Source organism: Malus domestica, chromosome 11 (assembly GCF_042453785.1).
Source record: "Malus domestica chromosome 11, GDT2T_hap1".
Classification (NCBI taxonomy): Eukaryota; Viridiplantae; Streptophyta; class Magnoliopsida; order Rosales; family Rosaceae; genus Malus; species Malus domestica.
Genome location: NC_091671.1, coordinates 18,499,171 through 18,517,140, shown reverse-complemented (window position 1 = coordinate 18,517,140; position 17,970 = coordinate 18,499,171). Strand labels below are relative to the sequence as shown.

Here is a 17,970-nt window from a genome sequence, read left to right as displayed (position 1 = left end):
ATTTTTATTTTTCAAAACTAAAAACTGAAAGTAATTACAAAATAAAATTTTAATTTTCAGTTAAAAAAAAAGTTAATTGAATATAAATGGTTATCAAACGACGCTTATGTAAACACAAGAAGAAGCCCAATTACAAGATAAACGTACAACAAAGAAATGGACCCTAAAGAAAATAAAAGAGTCCAAAACAGAAAAAATCCAAAAACAAACCCTAGCTGCCTTCATCCACTGCCGCCTCGACCAACCACCACTGGTCAATTCCGCTTTGGGCCACCCCTTGCGCCAGAATGAGGCATATCAAGCCCCCAACAACCGCCTGAAATGAAGCCAAGCAAGTCCTTAGAAGTGGATGAAAAGAAGACTCGAGCATCCTCCAACAAGCACCACTAGGATTGCCACCAAGGGAAAGAAGCCAACGGAAAGAAGCAATCCACAAGCAACAGTTCCAACGAAGGCAAACACATGGAAGGAGGTAGTGCGAACACTCCAGCCGGAGTTCTACGCACGCGAAATTTCTCATAGAAGATTAGTGGTTGTAAATCCATACGAGAGAGAAAGATATTTAAGACTTCAAGTGTTTAAAGTAAATGCTCCTATAAATTAGCAATTAAAACCTATGAGGAGATAATGTCTCATTCCGTCCAATGTACCAAAATAATACAAACATTGAATGCACGAAAATGCACATCAACAATTATGGCACGTCGTTTTATCTCACCGATCAGGGCCATGTTTCTGAGACAGTATCAAATCCTAAGTGCGGCGAGTTGCAACCAATTTCCCTAGTCTCGCTGTACCACTTATCTTTCTTTTCGGGCAGCTCACGGCCTAGTATCCCAAGCAACAGCAGCAGTATGTGAAAACATTTGTGCATCCATCAGTCCTCTGTGCTTCTCCTAATTTTCTTCTTCATTTTGTCTTGCACCCGATATCTCTCCCGTCGTTCTTCTCTCTGGCGCTTTTTAGACAATTGCTCTTCTTTGGCTTTCTGCGCTTCATTTTCTTTCCTCTTTTTATCGTCTTTTAGCTTGCGCTTCTTTATCTGCAAAAGCAAAATCGAATAGGAAAAACTCCAATTTCAATTGGGAATTGCTAAACAACTGCATACATGACTCTTCAAAACAAAAACAAAAAATAAATTCCTCTTTATTTCTACCCAAAAAGTTAAAACTAAAAGCTAAAAACAAAATGGTTAGCAAACAGTCGATAGCTTTAAAACAAGTTCAGATACCGGGAAATATTAAATCGGTCACACTTCATGCATATTCTGGTTTTGCTTCAAAGGTGTTTACGTAAGCTCCATGTGTCAAAAGTAAAAATTAATCCTCTCCTAAATGTAATTTTACCACGGTTAAACAAACACTTCCAAACCATAACTGATAGTCAAACAGATATATGTCTACCACTGTGAGCACCTCTAAGTTGTGACTCTATATTAGTGTCGCACAACTAATTTTGCTTTCTAACAAATTTGACCATCAATTATGCCCTTGGGATGAGGGTTCAAACACAATGTTGTCTTAAGGTGCATACCTTCTCATTTCGTATTAATCCGAGATGTTGAACAAGAGTATGAACTTTACGTTCATGAGGCTCCATGACAACAGCTCTTCTATTTTCAAGAAGCGGCCTTTTCCTACTGGGTATATCCTTAGGTTTTGAAGAAAATGGCAGAGCACTTTGCAGTGACTTGGGAATCACCAAGGGGTTGAACTTCTTCAGCTTCCTTTCAATTGGCTGTTGACAGAAAGAACAGAAAAAAAAAAACAATTGAAAAAATAAAGAACAGGACAAAATAAACTAAAGAGAGAGAAGATGCAGTATGGCCAGGGCAGAATTTAGTGAGAAACCACGTGCTGCTGCAATAAGTAGCTTCACATCCTCATATATTACCTTGTAAAGTGAATCTTTATTGACAGGAATAGGAATATTATGTTCTCTCCTCAATTCAGCAGTAGTTTTCATCCCTTGCCAGGTCTTTTCGCGAGGTTGCAGGGATGTTGTCAATGGGTTGTAAAATCGAGGAACTTCAACTTGAGTCCAAGCACGCAAAAAAACAATGTCACTCATCTTAATTTTGTCCTCGAAGGTGCACCTAGCAATCCCTTCTTTTGGTTGTCCACCCATCTTTTTTGGTTGGTTACCCATTTCTTCTTTTGCAGCCTGTCAAGATTAAAATTAATAAAAGTCCATTATATTAGCATTATGGGCCATATGATGAAATGCGCCCCACGAATAAATACAATCTGTAATGTGCTTATGTTTCTGTTACTTGTGAATATATATATATATATATATATATATATGCAAATATTCATTCTCCATGCCAGCTCAAGAATTACAAAACGAATAACATTCCAATTAGAAAGACAGCCCAGTTCATACCTTTTTGACCTGCCCCCGGATTCCACTGACAGTTCGAACAGCAGCACCTTCAAATCGAGCTATTTCAAGATCCGAGGTGAACATATCCTTCACAAGGGCAGTGTTCTTGAAAATCTTGCAGGGGTGACCAACTAGTTTGAGTTTCTTCACTATTCGTGATGCATGGTTGAACTCAAGGACAACTGCAGTTGCTGTGATCCTAAACTGTGCCTGCCAAACCAAAAAGAATTCCTTAGGAAAAAAGAACATGGTGTAGACTTTAAATTCGAAAAAAATTAAATGATAAGAGAATCAATCAAAACAATAAATAATGTGACGCAATGGCTTATGATTGACTAGTTTATCATTTTCCTCTTTTGTGTTTTATTTTTATTTCAGTGGATAGAACTACAGGAGGGAGCTTATAATAGACTAACGACAAAAGATTTAGTAGACCCACAAAGCAAGAAAACCCAAAGGATAGAGTTCACAAAAGGTAAGTAAACAAGTGATCAATCCAAAATGTGGTAAAAGTGGTCTGGAGATCAGATTTGAACACCATTTACTTCCTTGTCAACTTATGGTAGACGCCATTCCACAAAATCTAGTTATATGAAATCAGAACTAGACATCAAGGACACTTATAGGGGTAGAAAATAGCATAACCAGCACTTAAGTGCTAGACCAAGACAGATTGGTGTGTCTTGTGCACTGAAATTTGAGTAATACTTTCTAACTCTTCATTACCAACAGATGCGGCAGAGTTGAAACCCTACCCATATATAATGGTACCAATTCGAGCGAGAACCTGAATGGGAGAGGCGAAAACATATTGATTAAATTCTCCTCTGTTCCAAATAATGAGAACGACTTTGAAAAATTCTATTAACCCAATCATAGTTTTTTATTACTTATAAATAAGAGGACGATTGTTTCATTTGGCACCAACTGTTATTTGAACTTTTCAAATCCCATCTAATGTGGCAACATTCATGTTCATATAAATGGACCCACTTTGAACCTCATTTATCTAAAATAATATGCAACGTTATGTGCCACTTCACCTCATGCAATATGCGGTGCATGTAGTTAGTTTACAAGGAAAAAAATTGAGTGCAGGGACCACGTTGAAAGGTGGGCCTCACATTCGATCCTCAAGTTAGTCCTAATTAGATGAGTTTTAAATGAAAAATATTTAAAGTACCTTTGCGAGCAACAAATTTCTAAGAGATGAAAGAAACATAAAGAAAGACAAAACCAAAAAGAAAATAAACGAATCTTGTCAAACCTGATTGTTTGATAAATTCTGGAAAGCAACCACACCAGTATTAGGAGGGGCAAGAGGGCCCCAAAACATTGCAAGGCAATGCATGTGTTCAGGAGTGTACTTAAGCATGCGATGCCTTCCATTGCGATCCTCAATAGCATAAACTGGTATTGTTTGGTATCTCCTCCACCCAATAGAAACAATAATGGGATCGTTATTCTTAAGTACTTTCTTGTGCCACCTATGCCGCTTTAACCTGACCTGAAAGAAATGGAAGACAACATCTGATGAGATAAATATTCTTCAAATACATAAGAACATTGAGCTCATAAGGGACTCTGCAATGAAAGAGTAAGCAATCACTAAGAGTGACTGGCTATTAAGACCTTGACATGTTTTAACTTGGGGAATGTGCAACAACGCCACCTGGTACCACTCAGTTTCAAACTAAAAGTCTTGGTAATTTACCACCCAATGTACCACTTTTAGCTTCAATGTACCACCTCTGTCAAACTCTGCTAGAAATTCCATCAAAATTCATCATGTGTTGAGTGTGTGAGCACTTTTTCATGTGTATTTGACCACCCCAAGACCCCTAGACGACTTGGGGTATGAATTTCGTTGACTACAGCTTCTCTTCAAGGAAGCAAAGATATGTTCCACAAGCTTTAATCAACTAAAATTCTACCCTAAGTCATCCAGTTGTCTTCAAGTGGTAATAACCTTGAAAAATGGCTCGCATGTGTTGCTGATAATACATTTTGACAAATTTTTCAAGAAAATAATGGAAGTACATTCGCACTAAAACATGAGTCTAGGAGGTGACAAGATTTAGGTTGAGTGGACTTTGTGAACACCACTGATGGTTCAGGTTGTGCTTATGCAATTTTCCCTTTTTAACTTTTTACAGTCTCTTAGCATTTCATGTTAAAGCAAATGATGCAAAAAATTATAATACGACTCTTTCTATGTGTAAATCACTTTTTTGGTGCCTCTTTCTATGTGTAATCTCTTGGCACCTAAATTGTCTAAAACCACCAACAAATATCATAATAGTTTTATTAAAATACAACCACACACTGATTCTTCAAGAGCATGAAATAGGGGAAGCTATCTTACACATGCAGCAGGAAGGGCTAGTATAAAATGAAAAACAAAAGCAGTAAAATTACTTTGCACTAACCTGCATATATCCGACATTTTCTTCACCAAGACCAATTCCTCCAACCAAAATAGGATGGCAGGGATCAAAATATTCAACCATCTCATAAGGGACATCATGAACCTCCAGCCGTAGGTATGTCCCTGTCCGAAAACCCTCTACTTCTAGTCGGGTGGCCTCATCCAGTTCATTGAGTTCAGCTATATTCTTTTGCTTCCGAAGTTCAATCTCATCCTTCAACTGGAAGAACTAGGTGTGAGCTCCCACTACCTCAGTACCTTGTGTTGTGCAAACAATCTTAAATATATGCAGGAAAGTTTACCTTGTCAAAGTAGTCACTTTCTTTGGGTTGATCTCGACCAAACTTGCCTTCAGGTTTATTATCAAGCTCCTCTTCAGATGCCTCAGCTCCATCAAACGTTGGTTAAATTAAGGGCACAAACGTAATTTCAGAACTTCTCTACATATATAAAAAAAATATGACCAAACACAAAATAGTAACGTTCACACACTGAAATTGCTAATAGAACATCATATCACCATAACAAAAATGTTCCTTGGTCTTTGGTGGTGGAAGAGAAACATGTAATTCTTTGAAAAATACACTAAGAAGATATTTCAAGTGAAAAGGATATTGAGCATCAAACTTTGCACGAAGAGCTAGCTTTTTCAGCCTCCTCTCCTCTTTGGCCGAATCATCTTCCTTGTGGTTTGCACCAACGCTTAAGTCATCTGTATGGTTCCCACCATGCTTCTCACCTGTTTCTAAATCTTCAAAGTCACCATAGAAAGCATCATCATCTTCATCTTTAGCTTCTGTGGGTTGATTTCTTTGAGAAGCTTTCGCCCAATCACCAGTAACAAAACGATCACGAATACCCTCTCTAAGCTTTTCCTCTTTCCAGTCTTTGATATTTGAATAATTTGTGAATTTGGAACAGTCCTCGACATCCCAGTTTCCACCTTCTATTCCTCCATGTTTCTGCATAAATAAAGCAAAAACAATAATATGACAGTGCTCTCTTCAGTTATGAAGGTTATCCCAATAAATTACCTCAGAGTGGAAAGGTATATTATTCTGTCTTTTGTAAAAAGCATGCAGCAGCTACTGTGAGATATGAACTAGTAGTTCAAGAACAAACCTTGTTTCCTTCTCCTTTTGGCACAAAAAAGTCATCATCTTCGTCACTTTCATCATCTGCGCTACTACTATTGTGATCTTCGTTGCTAGAAGTTGTTGGCATTGACGTAGATTTCCCATATACAAGGTGCATAAGGTTAATAGTTTGTCTTGATGAAGCCCTTTGCACCAAAGATTCTTTCCACTTTGCAATGTTTCCTGTCTCATCTAGTATGAGGCGAAAAAAGGGGTAGATAGAATTAGAGAACAGAATACATTGGGAAACCTAACAAATGGACATTATAATATGTAGGAAAATGATTGACATCATTTTCAATTGTATACCAGTTTCTTATATATTTTTAACTTCTATCAACATACATAATATAGGGTTTGGCATCACAATCCTTACAACCAAAAATGTTGTATACTTGTATCTAATATAGAAAATATGAGCATAGTACTTCTTGCATAGAAAATAAGAATACCACAACATACAACAATTTTGCAAATTAGGAATAAATTTACCACCTGTTTCATGATAATCTTCATCTTCCGCTGAAGACTCTGAACCAGAAGAATCCTGATTATTAGTATCATTGTTGTTGTCATCATCACAATCATCTTCTTCTTCAGTCTCTTCAGCTGAATCCTATAATGGAATAATGTGGAGAACATGAGCATAAGATTTCTGGTTTCATGTGTATACAGATTTCTTTTCACTGCTTATATTCTTGATTCTTCACATCCATAATCAGAAATGTTGTTCTTTAGAAGAACTGACATCTATCATACATATATATCAAATGCTCAATCCAGAATTTACATGATGGTAAAGTTCACCAGAACAAAATTTTAGTGCTTTAGTTTCGGAGAACTATGACCAAGCAACCTATGAGGATTAGACATTAATAAAGTAAACGGAGTAGAAAAAATATTAGATTATTTATATTCAATAATAACGGAAGTTATCGAACAACTCTAGCAAACTAAAAAGCCCAGTGAGCAAACAAAAACATGCAAACACCAAAGTAGCAAATAAAAATCAGAGCATCTGAATGTCTAGGAGCCTCCACAAGTGAACTTCAAGTTTCTGCGTGTAACCACACGCACACACACACACAACATCATATTTTTTTCTTCTCCAAATGATGATTTCTATTCAACAGGCATGATAAGTTAAACTTTGTTCACCTCCATATTGTTATGATCAAGGTCATTTCTAAAGATAACTTTTCTCCTTGACCTTCCATCATGAATCTCAACATGTTCCTTCAAGTGATCTTTAAGAGTAGCATCTTGATCTGATGCATCTTTATGAGCCGCTTCATTCTTATCTAAAGATTCTGATTCAGAACCATCAGAATCTTCTGCATTGCTTTCTTCAGCAGAACCATCACCTTTGATAACTTCCCCACAGTGATATTCCTCTAAAGGCTCTATCATACGATTCTGTTCTCTAGATTCATCAGTATCTATTCCATCACTTTGAGCATTCGATAATAAATTAGGCTTCCGGCTAAATAGATTAATGAAGCTCTCTTCTAACTTTTCATCAACTGAATATTTTGTGTTCTGAAGAGATTTTACCAAAGCCACACCCACATCTTGGGGCTTTCCTGTTACACGAGAACACGAGTATCACGGGAGGAAATTGATGGGAGCAAAAGGAGAAAATGAAACTTGACTTTTGCTTTAAAAATAAAAATCAAAGTTGTAATTGGGAAAAAGAGATTATCTTCTTCAAAAAATACACAAGGGAGAGATTGTGAAAGATACATATAATGGAATAAAACTAAATATATGCATCTTTGAAATGCTCAACCACATACACTAATATTCATACAAAAATAATTAAAAAACATATAAAAACCTTGTTTTGTTGCTTCGCCCTTTTCATCAGCATTTGAAAACTGGACAAAGTGGTCATTTATGTTTACATAGACAGCATCTTTATCATACAGGAGATCCCCAAGTCCAGACATGGGTGCATAAAACAGCTTTTCCTTATCACGCAGTCCCTTCTTTTTGGCAGCTGAGGGTAAAGGACAAGGATCAGCTAATCCTGTCATACCAGCTAAACTGTAATCCCCAACACCTGCAATATGAATCTGATACACAATGTACATCAGACAACTATATATAAATAAAAATAAACAGCGTAAGAGTCATATTTTCTTAATTTCCTGTCCCTTGACTCTTTCCTGTGAGACTGACTCCAATTTCTATTAATTCTGAGCAAAAATAACAAAAACAAAATGCAATGTTCCTAGAATTTTGAAACACGGATAGACAATGCACAGTTCATATTTACTTATATCTGAAGCGTAAAAATTTATGCTAGATATTACAGTGAGTATAAAAAATAATCCTGTAATTTCCCAATATTTAAACTAGGAGAAAGGAAACCTTAAAGAACCAACAAGAAAAAAGAAGGTATCAAGTTACACAATCGTAGTGTCAGTATTTAGTTACTAGTGTGTACCAAGGTATTAAATATCGATGATATCGGAAATATAGGTAGTCCAAAAACACGGAAATTTTGATGGAAATATTGGGATATTATCGATATCGATAAAAATTGAATAAAAACCACGGAAATTGTAAGAAAAACTTGGAAATTTTTATTGAAACTTTGCAAGATGTTTATTTAGTCAATTATCTATTAGTTTATCACAAAAAATTGGAAGAAAATACATTGCATGATAGATATAACTGATTTAAGTTGATTATATAGCGAGCTGGCAAACATTGTGAGTGTAGAAAATATATAGTAATTAATGAAAGAAGTTTAAACACATCATAATCATTTATATATAATGAATTAGTACAATATTTTACACTTTATACATTGCATGATAAGATACATTAGTGACTTAGCAAGGTCTAAAATATCGATGATATCGGAAAAATCGATAGTCCAAAAAAATATCGGTAGTCCAAAAACACGGAAATTTCGATGGAAATATCGGGATATTATGGATATTTTAGACCATGGTGTGTACTACTGATGTTGTATTATCATCCCAAAAAGTTGAACCCCTAAGATACAATTTTAATGGGTAAGATTATCCACTTAATACTTGCCCCAGCTGATCTGACCTGATTCAACCAAGCGGTGAAGCCCTACTGTTGTTTAAGTTTGTTTACTTCTATATGCCGATAACTTAACCCAAATGAGTGCTAATTCAGTGGCATTCCAGCAATCAATCCTAAGTTACCCAAATACTCATATAGTCTAATGTATTCTCTCATATATTTTTGGTGGAGATGGGCCTGTTACAGGAGCCACCAAGTAACCAACCCAAATATGTGTACTGGCGGAAAATCATCTAGACTGCTATGTTTGAACAAAACAAGGAGCTTTTCTTTAGAAGTTGTCCCCACTTAAATGAATTCCTGGCTCCATGCCTTCATTTGGAATTCAAGGAGAGCATTGAAGAACCTCTCTTAACCTAATTACAGGGTCCTTTTTTCCCCATCCAAACTCTAAATTAATCTACACAAATCTGTAAAGGTAATAATACAAGCTCTATAAGTCAAACACGTACCTTTGTTCCTTTTTTCATGTTACATCCCCGCAAATAACCATACAGTGTGACATTTCTATCGCATTTATTATTCAAACGCACTTTTTCAGGTGGAGTGACATCTTCAAAACGATCTACCAAAACATAAGGATGAGCAGTTCTCCAAGATAAAGGATGAAACTTCATAACGGATATGAAACGTGCCAGATTGTGAATTTCACGTTTGACATACCTGTTTTAAAGCAGGGGGAAGATAATTATAAAAAATGAATTGAATTCATAATAATTGTCAAATTTCCCACATGACTGGATCATCGGAAGCAGAGAGTGACTACTTACTTTCCATGAATGAGACCAGATAAATAAAACAATTTAGCTCCATCATATATTTCAGTCCAGAAACGATGTTTGAGGTGCTGCTTTGTTTTCTTCAATTTCTTTACATCTTTAAACTTGTCAAGGTGAGTAAGAACTCCCATAACCTTTGGGAAACCATGAACTTGTAATATATTCAGAAATTCAAATGTTTCCTGCAAAGTAAATGAAGCCGATACAATATTACAATACAAATATCTTCATAGCATATTGATGGATAATGTGACCAGCTTAATGAATCCCCGAGTAACAAAAGAGAGGTGTCAAGAAACCAAGAATTCCACCGAATCAATATCGAAGTAGAGTCATGTCCTATACATATGCCAACTATGAGTGAGTGAGTGTGTGTGTGTGTGTGTGTGTGTGTGTGTGTGTGTGTGTGTGTACGCACGCATGAGACGAGTTGAATTCATAAATATTCTAACAAAAGTCTCACCATTTCAAAACCGTAGCTTCCGTCTATAAGAAGTAATGCTAAATCTGCAAACTTTGCGGCATCAATCATACCATTGATATCATCTGGGCACTCCACAAACTGTACCCGCCTTTGCTTCCCTAACACAATCAATCAATCAAGCATTTAAACAACAGTCCTCAATCCAACATCAAATTAAATAAAAAAACATTGCAATATCAGAAGTAAAGGACGAAACACGGCACCTGAAACAATGGTAATCGGGCCTCGAACCTCCGGTAAATTATGCTTGGTATAATGCTTCACAAGCGACTTAATCAACAAAGACTTCCCAACCTACAAATCAACAATAAGAAATTCGACAAAAAAGTTACAATTCGAACAAATTAACAGCAGTTCGAGTGAGAATTACACAATGCAGGAAATATATTGCAGTGATTATAGATACCTTGGGAGGTCCATGAACCAGAACGACATACGGAGCCGGCTCACCGTACGAACGATCGATGGTAGGGACGTGAAGGCGGCGCTGCTGCTTCTCGACATCGCGAGAGTGAAGACGCTGGGCCTTCCCGGCTGATTGGTAAGCGAAAGCCTTAGGGTTTCGCTTATTGCCGTTTTGGGAGGCGTCCGGCTTCTTCTTCTTCTCGGCCTTGGCGCCGGACTGCCGGGACCTGTGCTCCTTGTGCGGCTGCTCCTTGCTTCCGCTGTCTATCGCCATGGCGACCTGATTGAGAAACCCTAACGGCGGGCCAGAGGTAGGGTGGTTGTGTGCTTCGAGCTGCGGGGCTTCCGCAGTGGTATGGCGGCTGATAGTTATCGTTGCTCTCTGGTTTCTAGTGCTGTGAACCGACCTTATTAAAAGCGTTTCTTTCTCCCTAGAGAGAGAGAGTACGGGGTTTTGGGAAATTGATATGAGCCGTAGGATTGGATGGGCTGCTGAGATTTAACCGGGGTTTTAATACCCGAAAGGGAGAAACGTTTGACCAAAAAAAAAAACAGAGAGAACTAAACCCATGCAAGTGGTGGTGTTTATGGTGAGACGAGGACGGTGGTAGCGGATGCCGGGGTGATGGTGGTGGAGGATGTGGTGGTGGTGTCGAAAATGGTGGTGGTAACAATGGTGAGCCCGTGGAGGTAGTGGTGGCCATGGTGTGTGTGATGGTGGTGGAGAATGTTGTGTTGGTAGCGATTGTGACGGTGGTGGTAGCATGCAAAATTATATTTTACTTTTGTAAAACTTTAATTTTGTTTTATAACGTATCTTGTTGTAAATTGAGGTGTGAATGCTCATTGCAATAAGCAACTAAATATGACCGTAACCTTACAATGTTGTTAAAAAAATGTCTTGGTAAGTTTGTTAGGTTAAAAAACATGGCTAACCAAATATGACCAAATTTGTTAGGCATCGTACTTTTGGTCATCAAGTCAAATGGTATGTCAAACCAAAGCCAATAGCTCAAATGAATGTATCCGTAGGCATTCAAACTCAAGTTAAATCGTTCAAACTTTTGCTTGTCTTCCACTAAATTAACTCCTTGGGTACAACTTAATACGGCACACAAAATCATTTGGACCGAACCCACACCTAGTCTCATATTCCAAACCACCATCTATTATATAGAACTACCATAAAAGATTGTTCACAAAAAACTTTGGTATCAGAAATGGAGTAGGCGTCTAATTGTTAATTCTAACAAAGCCAAAATGAAAAGGCTAAGAAGAATATTGTGGCGAATCTGAGTGGAGTTTTAATATGGAAATTGGCGTTCTTATATTTGATGAGTCTCTCGTTTGGATTAGACCAGCCCTCATCGATGAATGTTGCTGAAGCCCCTCGGGCTCGTTTTGCTGTTGTTTTGTAGTTTTCTCTTTGTATTCCACTCCCCGTTCTTCACCCAAAAAAAAAATGAAAATTCTAAAAATGATATGTTCGGATCATGAGATTATAAAACGTTACACATCTTTATAGTTTTAGACTAAATATGAATAGGAAGAACAATAAGTCTACCGGTCATGAAAGCATGTGGACGACGCGTTCCAATCATGCAGGTAAAACGCCTATCTGCATACACACATACACACATACACACATACATATACATACACACATACAACACACACCAAACCAAATTAGTCTTTCAAAATGTGAGGTTCGAGGCCCAGCTGCTTCCTCGTCTTCCCCACGAAAAGATCTTCAGATTTGATCAGTCCCGCAATGCGGCCGCCAATGGTCGTGATGGGGAACTGTGCAACCCCATGCTTCCTCCCAAGTGTAACAATTGCCATTATCGCATGAGGTTCGTAAGCTTCCATTTTACTCTCTCTTCCGCCTGCGAGCAATAGCTTTATGTTCTTTGCGGCCACCAACGCCTGTTTTTGCGCCAGATACCCTTGTTTGATTTCCTGTTACATGCATTTTCACACAGAAAATGCATTACTATTGATCCCCAAGCATAAACATTCCAAAGGCCAGCATAATGCTTCTCTAATCAAACATATTCATATATCTATCGTCTATATATATACTTGTCCTTTTTCATTTCTGTTTTCTCCCATTGCGTTTTAGTGCAAGCGGTGCCTCAGAATACAAGATATCTAACTATATGCATAAGGAATCGTTAAGCAGATCCAGGATCGAGATTGAACATTATCGAAATATTCCTCACTCTTCAAATTATGCAGACTGAATATGGCAAAATAGACTACTCGAAAGGATGGAATGAAACCAGAAATACATGATGTTTACAGTAAGATCGCACCTAAACGAAGCAGAACAGCATGATATGGAAAACACTTTTTGGAACTCATGTCAACAAGAATTAATTACTTATGTGTTGTAACCGAAAAAAAAGTCAAGTCTTAACACTTCTTAATTTCTGAACTTGATTAAATTAAATGTAACCCAGTCAACAAGTAAATTACTAGTAATTAAGAAAATGGTAAGTTGGCATCGTTTCGTCGACAAAAATCTCCAGTCTAAATTCGGGTCAGAATCAGATAGTGACTCATAGAATTAAGACACCGAAAACTGACTGAGTTCTTTTATGCATGATACATAGAATCAAACTATCCAAGCAAATAAAAATGTTAATATAACAAGGTTGCAGCTAGCACTTACCGCAATATTAGTAATGTCTCCAACTGCAAAGGTGTTCTTTCGACCTTTGACTCTAAGATTTGCATCTACTATCAACCTCCCATTAACATCCAAGCAATTCTTCAAAACCGTTTCTTTGAGCCATGCTGAACCCACACGCTTGCCCGTGCATAGAAAATGACAGTCTGCTGTCAATGTTTCTCCCTCTGAAGTCTTATATGTTTTGCATCCATCTGAGATATTATCTAAATCGACTGATCGCTCCAATATCACTTCAACTTTCCTTGATTTAAGCCACTTCAGAGCCTTGTCTGCAGCTTTTGGTCCCACGAATTCCAACAACCTTGTGCCAGTGTGCACCAGAGTTACTTTCTTATCCGGGAAATCAACAGCAATTTCTCCCGCGAGTTCTACACCCGTAGGGCCTCCTCCAACAATCAAAATGGAATTAGCTGACCTTATCTTTTGATTCTCTGCCATTGAAAGATTAATGTTAACTCAAGCACAATTAACAAAAGTACAAGAAAAAGGCATGCTTATGATTAAACACGGCTAATCTAGATCTAAACAAATCATAGGAAACAAAAGCACATGTTCAAAGTTCAATTTATTGTGAAGTGTGATTCTTTTTTATTACAAGCGATATTACTTATCTCAGCATTCTGTTTGACAATTGATAAAAAATATAAAAAATAAAAAAATAAACCAGAAAACAGATCTCCATGTAGTTTTACCTTCTTGGAATTGATTAAGTCTCGCAGTCTTAGTTTTGGGAACACGATCTGAGTGACCAGTGGCAATGACAAGATAATCATAGGGAATTAGACGACCCTCTGCGGTCAGCACTTCCGTGTCTGTGACATTGATTGCTCTGGATGCAATAAGTTGGCCATTGGTGAGATAATCTCTATGGTTGATTATCGATCTCTCTCCAAATGTTGGCTCAACCATGGTCCTTAAGCTTGTCCATGGAATCTCAAAATATTCCTTCCTGATTTCAGATTTTTTTTTTTTTTTCACTTAGGATCAGAGAGTTCTATACAAGTAAAGTTGTATGAGATGTCATATTGATTATTGAACGACTTCAACAAGAAGCACTTCAGTTCAGTTCAGTTCAGTTCAGAGAGACTGAGAGAGGGAGAGAGCGAGATCAATCAAGAAATGGCAACTACCGGATATCATGCTTATGTTTCTTGAAAACTTCTATGACCAAAAGACAATACATGCATTTAAATGTCAAGCAAGAAACTTATATTACAGGTCCTATGAGCATGGGTCTGTTTACAGTAACCAATCGAGGAAACATTCCAATTAACTGGATTGAGTAGACGATACATAAATACACTTTAAGCAAATAGCATTCCAATTAACTCTTGTAATGACAACTATATCACCTGATAAAAAAATAGCAGAAGGGAAAGAATTATGAGCAGATTAGCTGATTCGCTACATCAAGAAACTACATTTGCATCATCGAGTAACCTTACCCCCTGCCCAACACACGCCTGCAGGCCGATACACGGACACACACTCACACATACATTCAGAGGACATCACAGAGGTTGCTTAGGCTTTCACTCTACCTTAACATTCCCTCTCAATGCCTTCATCTGTACACTTACTGTGGAAGACAGACAAGTAGAAATTGAATGCAGAGTGCACAAAATCGCCTTCACTACCCTAACCAAATTCAATACCTCCAATGTGTTCTTCCGGGTTCTATTGGAAATGGTTACTCAAAAACAAGAAAGAAGGATCAGCGGATGGTACTCCACAGTTGGCACTCCTTTGAAATTGTAAATACCAGATTGACTGAAATCTGGCTGAGTCTATTTTGTTAGCTTTCAATTCCCGTGCGGCTATACTCGCACACCAGAACACATAAAAAAGGTATTTCTGTCCACAAGTCAATCATACAACCGCAGTTAATTGCATTTTGCTACTAGTCCTAGAAAATCAAGAGATTCAAGGACCAACAAGAACGATGCGCGGATGCAAATTCCAGAATGATTCTCGTAATTATAAACTAATAATCTTATAATTTTGCAAATAACATGATAGTTCATATACCAGGAATGGTAGCTGACGACATATTCTGTAGTCAAAGCAGTTATTTCCTAAACTACCACTGGAAGAGGCTGCAGTTGGATTTCAACAGCAATCCAAGAATCTATGATGTACCAGGTTTCGGGTTTCTGTACTTTAGCTGGAAAATAAATAAACAAACCAGAAAGAAAACACAAAAAAATTGGGAAATCAGGCGAAACGATGATTTTACAAATCCCAATTGCTGAACTGATCAAAGTCAAATACTTTCCCCAATTGGGATTTATAACCTTCATTACTTAGTTTCAGCCAATTTCCCAAAAATTTAAGCATGAGATTATAAATAAACTGATGAAACTAACTCCAATAGGTTATTCAAAAAAAGGGTATTCAGCTATCAGTGAAAGATACAAATATATATATATAGAGAGAGAGAGAGAGAGAGAGAGAGCGAGAGAGGCATACTCATCAATGAGAGTGAAATCAGCAACGAACTGGAGAGATTTAGCAAGAAGGGAGCCAGCAACACCACCTCCCACCACTACCACCTTCTTTCTCTCTCTTCCCATTCCCAGTGAAAGCTCCATCTCTCTTCTTTTCTTATCAAATTCAATCAGATGCTCCAAAACTCCAAATATGATGAGGAATTCAATAAGCAGCAAGCAAGCAAGGAATTTGAAGGCTCAATGGAATTGAAAAACAATTGCAATTGGCCAGCTTGTCCTCCTCAGGTTTTCAAAGAAAAGGAAATAGTCTTGAAAATAAGGGAAAAAGAGGAGAAATAAAAGACCAAGTCCTGAGATTTTGTACCACCACTTGGCAGACCAATCAAACTTCTGAATGAATCGTGTAGTTCCCAGCTTCCTAATAATCCCACCCAAAATAATAAAATAAATAAAAGATAAAAACCCTTTGGAATTTTGGATCCAACAAACTCAGACGTGGAAGAGTCAACATATTGGTAATGTTTTCTCTCCCATTTCCCAATGTCTAACTTGTCTTCAAGAGACCATTTCCAAGGGGATAGGATCCTCGCCGGATCTTAGAGATCTCGTGATCGTAATCGTTCATTATATATCGTACAGTCAAAAATCATTTCAAATTTTAAAATTTAAAATTAAATATAAATAGTACCTAACGAAAACTAACCACACGGTGTATAATAAACAATTACGATCACCCAAAAAAAGAATCCGGCGAGGATCCTTTTCCATTTCCAAGGAGATGCAAGGTATTTTGAAATAGGCATTTTATATTTTTTGTTGGGCTTTTTAACCAAAATGATCCTTAAGATTTGCATAACACATAACTTTGGTCTTTGAAATTAAAAATCAATAGAAGCGGTCCATAAGATTGTCCACCATTCATTATTTTGGTCATTCCGTTAAAAAACTCCGTTAAGTTAAGGGTATAACACATAACTTTGGTCCCTGAGATTTGCATAACACATAATTTTAGTTCATGAGATTTGCATAACACATAAATTTGATCCCTAAGATTATTCATTATCCATTATTTTGATCATTCCATTAAAAAGCTTATGGACCACTTAATAGAGTTTTTTAATGGAATGACCAAAATAATGGATGGTGAACAATCTCAATGACCACTTCCATTGATTTTAAATCTCAGTAACCAAAGTTATGTGTTATGAAAATCTCAGAGACCATTTTGGCTAAAAAGTCTTTTTTGTTGATTGGGAATTTCTTTAAAAGAAGAGAAAATATAAAATATTTATTTTCGTCAAAAAATGTAAAAATATTTGTAAATATACCTACATCTTGTCTTATATCTTTAAAAGGTGGCCTTCGTGAGTGACAGAAAGAAAAATAATCCATTAGAGATGTTCTAAGATTTGCATTTTTTACTGGAGATGCTCTAAAGGCATGTTAGATAATAATTTTGTTTTTAACTTTTTACTTACATTTTTTCTACTTGAGAGATGAGAAAAATGAGTGATAAAGAAAGGTCATGGGAGAAGTGGGAAGAAATAAAAGAAGCATGAATGAATACAAAGTATTGAAGTGAAAATAAAAGAAGTTATATACATTTCTGTGAACACAGAAAATTCCCGAAACGAAAGAGACAAGAACGACGTGCACAAACAAATATTTGTATTTGATGATTTTGGGGTTACAATCTCTCTCTATTTTGATCCTCTGATTCGATCTCCGTAAGGTGTTGATTTGCGGATGTTTCTTTGATTCAAGGGCTGTCGAGGCTTGATCTTGGATGAAGTGTTGGAAGTTTCTTCAAGGGGGCCATGGGCTTGATCTTTGAAGGTGGATTTGAGCGGATCTTCAAGGAGTCGTTGGGGCTTAATCTTGAGGATGAGTGTTTCTTCAAGGGCCGTTAAGGCTTGATCTTGAATAACGGTGATGAACGGATCTTCAAAGGCTTTTGGGCTTGATCTTGAAGAACGGTTGGATGTGTGGATTTGTCGACGTTGTTGATCCAAGGGCCGTCGGGGCTTGATTTTGGAAGAACGATGAACGAAGAACGAAGTACGCTTTCTTCAAGGGCCGTCGGGGCTTGATCTTGGAAGAACGATTGATCAGTCATATATTTCATGCATTTATACCATTCATTTC

General features: G+C 37.2%; 2 protein-coding genes across 2 annotated transcripts; both read right to left on the bottom strand.

Annotated features, from left to right (window-relative positions):
- Window positions 1–575: 575 nt before the first annotated feature.
- Window positions 576–11,160, bottom strand: LOC103439184 (uncharacterized). The gene is made up of 17 exons (XM_008377730.4): window positions 10,682–11,160; window positions 10,479–10,569; window positions 10,255–10,373; window positions 9,783–9,973; window positions 9,465–9,675; window positions 7,787–8,024; window positions 7,108–7,532; window positions 6,445–6,565; window positions 5,936–6,141; window positions 5,429–5,775; window positions 5,116–5,212; window positions 4,815–5,033; window positions 3,653–3,892; window positions 2,386–2,595; window positions 1,894–2,163; window positions 1,534–1,737; window positions 576–1,042 (listed from the first exon to the last, which is right to left on the bottom strand). The coding sequence occupies exons 1-17, from the start codon at window positions 10,952–10,954 to the stop codon at window positions 878–880; spliced, it is 3,627 nt and encodes a 1,208-aa protein (XP_008375952.1). The 5' UTR covers window positions 10,955–11,160; the 3' UTR covers window positions 576–877.
- A 1,019-nt stretch (window positions 11,161–12,179) lies between these two features.
- LOC103439183 (uncharacterized) lies at window positions 12,180–16,423 on the bottom strand. Its single transcript, XM_008377729.4, has 4 exons — window positions 15,845–16,423; window positions 14,068–14,324; window positions 13,355–13,806; window positions 12,180–12,639 (listed from the first exon to the last, which is right to left on the bottom strand). The coding sequence occupies exons 1-4, from the start codon at window positions 15,964–15,966 to the stop codon at window positions 12,367–12,369; spliced, it is 1,104 nt and encodes a 367-aa protein (XP_008375951.1). The 5' UTR covers window positions 15,967–16,423; the 3' UTR covers window positions 12,180–12,366.
- Between the last annotated feature and the right edge of the window lie 1,547 nt (window positions 16,424–17,970).

Bases quoted from the DNA above. Each gene is read 5' to 3' on its own strand.
- LOC103439184 (XM_008377730.4), bottom strand. From the start codon at position 10,954: ATGGCGATAGACAGCGGAAGCAAGGAGCAGCCGCACAAGGAGCACAGG. The intron at 5,213-5,428 runs ATATCCTTTTCA...AATTTAACCAAC, and splicing joins CGTGCAAAGTTTGATGCTCA to GTTTGATGGAGCTGAGGCAT. The intron at 2,164-2,385 runs GTATGAACTGGG...TAATCTTGACAG, and splicing joins TCCGGGGGCAGGTCAAAAAG to GCTGCAAAAGAAGAAATGGG.
- LOC103439183 (XM_008377729.4), bottom strand. From the start codon at position 15,966: ATGGAGCTTTCACTGGGAATGGGAAGAGAGAGAAAGAAGGTGGTAGTG. The intron at 14,325-15,844 runs GTATGCCTCTCT...ATCTGAAATCAG, and splicing joins GATTTCACTCTCATTGATGA to GAAGGAATATTTTGAGATTC. The intron at 13,807-14,067 runs GTAAAACTACAT...TTTCAATGGCAG, and splicing joins ACTTAATCAATTCCAAGAAG to AGAATCAAAAGATAAGGTCA.